At 42.2% G+C, this 8484-nt stretch overlaps 1 protein-coding gene across 15 annotated transcripts in view; it reads left to right on the top strand.

Moving 5' to 3' along the window:
• Window positions 1–8484, top strand: part of kiaa1109 (KIAA1109 ortholog) — a 67993-nt gene continuing 59509 nt past the window's right edge. For all 15 annotated transcript variants that reach the window (XM_076108558.1, XM_076108570.1, XM_076108557.1 and 12 more), the window contains exons 1-10: window positions 1–160; window positions 2672–2807; window positions 3376–3492; window positions 4944–5022; window positions 5114–5178; window positions 5473–5647; window positions 6031–6112; window positions 6220–6413; window positions 7442–7521; window positions 8190–8340. In XM_076108558.1, coding sequence (XP_075964673.1) covers window positions 2702–2807; window positions 3376–3492; window positions 4944–5022; window positions 5114–5178; window positions 5473–5647; window positions 6031–6112; window positions 6220–6413; window positions 7442–7521; window positions 8190–8340 — 1049 coding nt within the window. In that variant the 5' untranslated portion in view covers window positions 1–160; window positions 2672–2701. The remainder of the gene's footprint in view (window positions 161–2671; window positions 2808–3375; window positions 3493–4943; window positions 5023–5113; window positions 5179–5472; window positions 5648–6030; window positions 6113–6219; window positions 6414–7441; window positions 7522–8189; window positions 8341–8484) is intronic.

Here is an 8484-nt window from a genome sequence, read left to right as displayed (position 1 = left end):
CTGCTCGCGACAGACCAGGAAGAGATGTTAACTGGTCGCCTGCCAGGTAAATATTCAACAGAGGATGCTAGCAATGCCCATGTCTGACACGACAAAAGGACTGCAACTCCTGGAGAACTGGAGCAAAGATGAAACCACATGCTTTATCGAGGACGTTAAGGTATTTAACGACCGCTGAGTGACTTGTTTTCACAGTTTGAAGAAGGAGAAGTTAAAGGGTGCGGCCTGCTGTCATTAGCTTGCTAGCTAACCTCAGTGCTAACGTTGTGATATTTAGCGGTTAGCTTAATAACTGCATTAACCACAAGCTAACGCGTCATTAGCCAAGGAGCTGCCCGGCTGCACCGGACGGGTCGGCAGCTTGTCGTAACGTTACAAACGTCAAAAACAATGAAACGCGTTAAGGCAACAGTTACCAACAGCTAGCTAGCGTTAGGTTGTATTGGTCCAGTACAACCTAGTATGGCTCTGGGTTCAAGATTACATCTGAATTCAAGTGCATTGTTAATTTAGCAATCGGTCACGCCTGGCCATGTTGAACTTTATCTTAACACACGGCGTGAAGTGAATATAGAAAACCTTGTCGATGATAGCTCCTCCACTTCAACATGTAAACAAAGCCAAAGACAGCCAAGTAACGTTTCCTTCAATAAGTTCCTCTTTTCTTTTGTCTTCCCCATCGTCTTAGTTTAACAATCATTATAGCCTAGCAACAACATATACAACATGGCTTGTATTTTCTTTTTTTTGTGTCAGAGAAGTTTGTGTGCCTGTGAAATGTTTTGTGATCAAGAATGCTTTGTGAAGTGGTCGCCAGATTCCCCAGAAACAATGATAATTAATTGAATCTGACAGTGGATGTTCCAATGTATATTTCCCTGTCATATCTGCAATGATGATGATACAAACTAGTACTTTCCAAAATGTGTCCGCTATGAGACTGGCTGTTTGGTGTGGTGCTTTGTCTTATGTTTACAGTATCTGTTGGGATTAGCTGTGGTAGCTAACCAAAAAGTGGATAGGTGGCTTTAGAATTACCCTCCTCACTCTGCTTAATTAAGTCACTTGTAAACCAAAACTGTAAACAACTCGGGTGTTGCAGGTGCCTGAGTCACTGACATCTCTGCTCATTCTGGGAGGACCTGCCTTACAGGAATACCTGTGCTGTGATCCATTCAGATGGATTGAATCACAGACGCACACACGGGTACATGCACCGGGCTACATTTAGGTGAAGTGTTTGTGCATGTGATTCCAAAAAAAGTCTTGCAAACACTGCTTTAGCTCTATAGTTGACTACCCAAAATGAGCATGTGCCTCCTGCCTGATTTGACATAGTAAACAAGCCCAACAGTCTGATTTGGATTAGTCTCTGGCAGGTAGCTGGTGTCAAGTTCCCCGTGATGTGAGATCTAGAGGTGTTTAGAAACAGTGTTTTCTGTAAGAGAGAGAGAGAGTGCAGGGTTTGGTGACATCTCAGTGGTTTTACAGCCAACGTCATTTAAGGTGGATTAGATGAGGATTTATGTCTGTGTGACACACACTAATGTGCAACACCCTTTCACCAGGCCCCTTCCACACACACACACACAAAATATAATAATCCTCTCTGTAAAAGTAAAGTCCACGGCACCAAACACAGCCTGCATCCTCGCGGTGCACGTATAGCTGATTATGATCACGCGTGGTGTTACACGGAGCAACACTGTGTGAGCTCAGCTCTTATGGATGTTGGGTATGATACAAATTCTTTGAATTCCTAAACAGTTAAAAAAACTGAATGACGCAGTTAAATGCTAAGATAAGTTAGACTTTTTTTTTCTAAATATGTCATGCAAAATGATTTTAAATAATAAATATACCTTCAGGGTAATATGGAGAAAAATTTTTTTTTTACCAAATACCTCGCAGCTCCCGCAAAATATTTGCAAAATGTGATTTTTGATAGATAATCATCGGTAATGTGGATATATTGACTCAGTGAGTAAAGGCAAATAATACAACAGCTAGAACAGTCTGGTAAGTTCAGTAAATGACATCACCTCACTGTAATATAGCCTCTAAAACCAGGAAAAGACAACACTGTGTTTCACACAAACCAATTTATTTTCCTATTTGATCTCAACATTTTAGACTAATTACTGGCAGAGGGGGAGCAGCAGTTTTGAGTGACATATAACGGATGATTCCTAAAACCTGGAGTTGAGTCAGCATTTTTGCAAATCCGGTTCCTTCGTCTCGAAGTCAATGGGTTTTTTTGAATGGGTTTTGGTTAGAGGCCTGAAACAAGTTCTGTGGTTAATACAAAGATATTTAAACCTTTTGTTCTACATTATAACATACGCCTCCATTTATTTGCCACAGACATCGTTTTCTGCAATAATCCAAAATCCAATGGAAAAATCCTTTTAGCCTTTTGTCTAGGTACCCAGGCAGATGCAGCACCCTATTTTATTTACATAATTATTTTCTGCTTTTATTCATAATATCCTATTATACAAACACCATTTAAATTTCAGAATTAAGTTTTAGGTAACGGGTCTCTTCCTGGGAGTTTTACGCAGCACCAATCTGTGCATTAAACATGTTTCAGTTACATTTGGTATGGCCTCCTTTTTGTTTTTCTTTTGCTCCTGTGCCATGGAAGTTATCTGACGTTTGACTCTTTCAGTTGTAGGTATCGGACTGAGAGCCTGTAGCCATGGACGGGCATCCTACCAAAAGCAATGAGAGCACTTTCCCCAGCTTCGTGGACCTGGATGACTTCCTCACCAAGCACAACTCCAACTTCATCTGGCTCCTCGTGGGTAAGTGCTCTGGATCTGCACCGTGTATCAGTGGATAGCACTGGATCAAGCTGCATTTAAGCAGTTTCATAGAAGATGTGCCATCACTTCTTACCATCTAAACCAGGGGTGTCAAACTCAAGGCCCGTGGGCCGATTCCGGCCCGCCATGTCACTTTATGTGTTAGGAGTAGTTACATTTACACAGTCTTACATTTACAACCGGCCCTTTGAGGGTAACCATGATGCTGATGTGGCCCAGAGTGAAAATGAGTTTGACACCCCTGATCTAAACTATTGTGGTGCTTATGGCTCTTTATCATGTCAGGAAAACTAGCATCTGTCACATTGTATTCAAAGCACCAATCACGGTTTATTGACCTTTACAAACGAGTGTAATTCTAGAGTTTGACTAAACAGAGTCCAAATCAGCACAAGTGATCATATTTAAAAGCAAAGGCTTACTTTACTGTTTGGTTCACAAACATCAATGACGTTCACAAACTATTCCAAATATCATAAAACATAAATGACTTCTTGTTTGTGTTGTTCCATCTGTTAACAAAGGGGACCATGTTTTTGTCTTTCAGCCACCATTCTGTCCTGTGGATGGATCATCTATTTAATGTATTACAACTCCCGCAACATTGGCCTCATCCTCACCCTCATCATCAACCGGCTCTACAAGGATGGCTACATCCACATTGGTGTGTGTTCCTCCGGAGCTCTGTCACACAGTGATGAATGGGGAGGAGGAGGAGCGCTGCCGAAGCTTTCAGTTCATGGCGTTCGCTCAGTCCGCTGAATATTTCATGATGAGCCGGCTTCTCTCAGTGACTATCGCCACTGAGCCCGAACGGCAAACTGCAACCAACACCTAATTGAATTCCTCCACACAAACGACACAGAAGTTAACTTATAAAAGCACCTGGAGGCCATGAATCCAAGTGAAACCAAGCCGTTCATCTTAGAGAGTTTCTTCCAAAAACATAAATTTATGTACTAACGAGTGCACCTGGTCAGGATCACCTGCACTGTCCTACAACCATAGATACAAGTCAGAGCGTTGACGCTTACTTTGTGTTGAACATTTTATCAGTGAATCAGCAAATTCACATTAAGATTTAATTAGCTGAAGAGGGCACGGTTCAGTCTCTGTGCCAACACGCGTTGCTACAAAGGGAGCAGTCGACCGTGTGCCAGCTAATCTCTCACCATAGTCCAATCCACAGTCGCTGTATTATCTACAGTAGATGACGGTGGACGGCCTCAGTTTGGAGAAGCAGACAGGAGTACCATCAATGTACTGCGATTACAGTACATTGATGGGGGGGGGGGGGAGCAGCAGCAAAACATATTTTAACCACCTAAAAAAATATCTGTGCCTCCCGTCCCGCCAGCCACCATCTACTGGAGGCAATACACTGACTATAGATAAGCACCTCATACAACCCCACATAAACAAAGTCAGAACTATCCCTTTAGCATTTACAAAAAGAACAGAGAATGTAATGAAATGGAGACAAGAAGAGAGAACCCTTCTTAACAAACGGCAGTGGAGTACAGACACAGTTTATCATGTGATGAGCAGGTTTGAACTCGCCTGAAGGCGCGTGTTGGCACTGCCAGGCCTGAGTTGAGTCAAAATTGCTGCATAGATTGAGAAGGAGGAACTGAGACATCTGGTCTTCAGCCAGTCAGAGGAAAAGTCACGTGACAAACACTCTCGCTCTCTCTCGTGTTATGAGCCAAAAAGGATTAAAGATGTAAATCTATGTTCTTACTCAGTGACGACTCTGACCTACTTGTTATACAGTTAGAGCCTAATTAAGATTGTTGTTTTTATTCTCTCAATGAGAAGAGATAAGCTGATTAAATATCTCACCAACTCCCACTTTACCGAGGCTCAAACAACCATCTAATTACAACTTCTGTTTACGTTTCATTATTTAAAGAATACATTTTTGTTTCTCTTTAATCAGCAGGTTTGCTGCCTTGATTTCACACCACTGTGATCCAATCCAAACATCTTTTCACTTGCTTTAAAAAAAAAAATTGTAATCGCGTATCTTCATATCATTCTACGACACTGTTATTGTTTATTGATATGATGCTCTCTTTTGTGACCGTAACTTAAACTGTGTCTGACCCACCGCAGGCTCCTTCTCCTTCTCCGTGCTGTCGGGGAAAGTCATGTTCAGAGACGTCTACTTCATCAACCAGGACATGTCCATCAGGTAGGCTGGCCTGGGCTGCGTCCTTCTCTGCTCTCCTCTTATCATCTTACCGCTTTCTAACGTATTGATATTTATGTTGTCTGTGATACAGGATACAGGATGGCTTCCTCATATTCCGCTGGTGGAAAATGTATAACCCAAAACAGAAACAGCATGGTGAGTTTAAGAGTTTTGTCTTTAAGTTAACATTTTCCTTCAAAGTTCAAGTTCAGGTTTCCTTATAATATAAACACCTTTAAGACTTCTCCTCAGGGTTTCCTTTAAATTTTCACTTGAGTATTTTCTCCTGACATTGGTCTTATACTTAAAGAATCCCTTAAAGTAATTACAAAAGACCCTCTTTACCAAAGTAAGGGAAACTTAAGGTGCGTCAGGCTCTAGCTTTAGCTCTGACATGGCTGAGTTTATAGCGATAAATGAGGAGTTTGCTCTCTCATCTCTTCTCGCCAGACCCCAAGGCAGAGACCAGGCTTTACGTGACGGTTAACGGCTTCGAGTTTCACGTCTACAACCGCACCGACCTCTACAACCGACTGCAGGAGACCTTCGGACTGGACCCCACGCTCATAACACCCAAGAAGGACGAGGAGAAGGGACAAGAGGACCGAAACAAGACACTAGAGAGGTGCTGCCGAGGGCTCTGTCTAGTCAGTGTTAGGGTCGTTTTTGAGAAAATCCAACTTCACCATCTTAGTAGAAGTAATAATGACATTAAGATAATTATAAGCTCTTGATAGCTGAGCACTTACAGTATTTTGCTTCTGAACTTGTCTTAACTTGGACTAGAATGATTAAAAAAAAAAAAAAAAAGTTTTTGGTAAATAAAACTGAAAACATTTCCCAGAAGTTGCTGAACAGATGTGCTCGCTTCTCTGTCTGTTACGAGCAAATGCATTTGAAGTGTCGGCACAGAGGAGATCTTTTGTCATCTCCCCACTGAAGGCCAAACAAATCGGGCTGACTGGAAGAAGTAGATCTATTCAAACTGTCTTCTGGTCCCCTGTGCAGCGTGAACATCAAAGCAGAGAGTCTAGACCACACGTCATCATGGCGCTCCCTCATTCCCGTCATCAAAGTCAACATCAGCACCGTAAGTTCCTTTTTCTTTTTTTTAGAAACGGCTTCTCGAGCATTGATGAGAGAAGAACCCCAGTGTTCAGGCCTCGCTCCTTCACGGCATGTTTGCTCTCCCGTTAGGGTCGCATAGCGTTCGGGAACCACCACCTCCCCCAGACGCTGTGCGTGAACTTCGAGGACGCCTTCCTGACGTACGCCACCAAGCCTCCCTCCAGCCACCTGGACCAGTTCATGCACATCGTCAAAGGCTCGCTGGAGAACGTGCGCGTCATGCTGGTTCCCAGCCCGCGCTACCTCGGCATGCAGAATGACGAGTAAGTCCAAGTCGCTCGACTGACGACGCGTTTTTTAAATTGAGCTGTGAAATCACACATCCTCAAAGGCCGGCCCTTCCAGAGGGGTCACTTGTTTGAATTGGAGGGTGGAATTCATATAGAAGCTACACAAAAAAGGGAAATGAATAATGTAGCAGAGTTTGGTATTTATTTATTCCAAACGATTTCTGAAACTTGTAAACATCATTTTTCAACTTATGTCGTTGTCTGTGCTAACACTGTTTAGAATGAATGCTCTTGCCGGGAGAATAATGGCTCGAAAATATCTTTGCCACTCATTTTTTTTGAAGCACCCTATAATGAGATCATTATAAAGATTGAAAATATACATAAAAGGTCCGCACTCTGTGGCTCCCTTCAGTGCAATTTAATAAATCACACTTAAGGGAGCTGCGCTGTGCGGACCTTTTATTTATGTTTTTATTGCTGTATTCTTTTGCTCCAGCAACGGCCTCCAACGGCTTTTGGATGTGTGCGACCACTTTACATTGTTTATCATTATAGAGTTTGAAATGGATAATTCTGTGAAATGCTCTCTTTCTCTCTCTCTTTTCTTCTTCTTCTTGCTGTTGGTCCTGCAGTATGTATTGTATGGTGTGAATTCTTAAACACAGGCAGAGGACTCGCTCTCGATCTCTTTCTTTGTTTTTACAAAATGAAAATAAATATGAGCGTTTTAACGTTTGTAAGGAGTTAATTGTAGATAATAGTTTTATCTGAATTCATTATGTTTGCTTAAAACATTATTAGTACATTTACTGCATTTAATAGATGACTCAGCTTTTAGCTTACGGAGTACAGGAGCTGCAGCCTTCTTAAAAGCATAAGAGATATTGTATAAAGATGAGGATATATATACATCAGAATGGGGCAATTGAAACTTTCAACACTAAAAACGTTGGCAGAATGTTTAAATATGGCATTGTTTTCAGAATAGAGTTCATAACCTCTGTGTATAATCTGTACTTTGCCTTCCAAACTCTGACCTGGTGATATTTCCCATCTAGACCTCCCAGACTGATGGGTGAAGGCTTTGTGGTCATGCAGTCCAACGATGTTGACATCTACTTTTACCAGGACGAACCCGGTATGCACACACACACACACACACACACACACACACACACACACACACACACGCACGAAAAAATGGCCTTCAACAAACGCTTGCGGTGCTGCGACGATACCAAAAGTTACATACAAATGTAACCAGGGATTTGTTGTTTCTTTGAAATAACTTTAGGAATTGTTTCTAATGGAGAAATACTGTGTTTTGCTTTGGAATAGGGCCGCACGATATGTATAGTTTTAGTATTGACATTGTAGCCAACATGTTTATGAATAGTGAATACATATTTTACTAGAACACAAAGTTCTTCATAGATCCAACCTCTTGATTCTGCTCTCAAGGTGCAACAGATCGATGTATTTTCCTTTTTTTTTTTTTAACATACTACATTTTTCCGACCAAAAAAGTTACGATGTCGTTATCTGGCAAATATTCCTGTATTATTTTCAATATATATCGCAGATAGAAATATCGTGCAGCCTTTCTATCGAACAACTCTTGATACTTCAGCGCTAGTGTAAAAATATGAGCATGACCAATGGACGTTGGCTAGGTGACGAAGGAGCCGTAGAAAAGGAGTTTCAAGATTGCTTGTGTTTTGTACAATTGTGTGTTTTTGTTCGGTGTTTGTTGCCAGGAGTAGTCTTGAAAGGTGTGTGTGTGTGTGTGTGTGTGTGTGTGTGCAGGTCTGGTCCCCGAGGAGCAGGAGGGTGGGGAGGAGGCGGAGATGTGCAGTGAGGGCGATAAGCTTCAGGACCTGCCTCCATGCTGGGGTCTGGACATCGTCTGCGGAAAAGGAACCGACTTCAACTACGGCCCTTGGGCAGATCGTCAGAGGTGAGCGATGATAGCGGAAACACGGAGCACTCTTCTTGTATCTTCCGCATGTAATTGAACGGCATAACAATATGTAACGAGTGCAAGAAGTGTGCCGTGGTCAAGTATAGCTCAAGGCTTTGGAGCTGGGCTTCACAGATACAG

This window comes from Anarhichas minor, unplaced genomic scaffold (assembly GCF_050575085.1).
Source record: "Anarhichas minor isolate MPS153535 unplaced genomic scaffold, ASM5057508v1 ptg000040l, whole genome shotgun sequence".
NCBI lineage: Eukaryota > Metazoa > Chordata > Actinopteri > Perciformes > Anarhichadidae > Anarhichas > Anarhichas minor.
The sequence above is the reverse complement of the archived record's forward strand: the minus strand, read 5'-3'. Positions and strand labels throughout refer to the sequence as shown.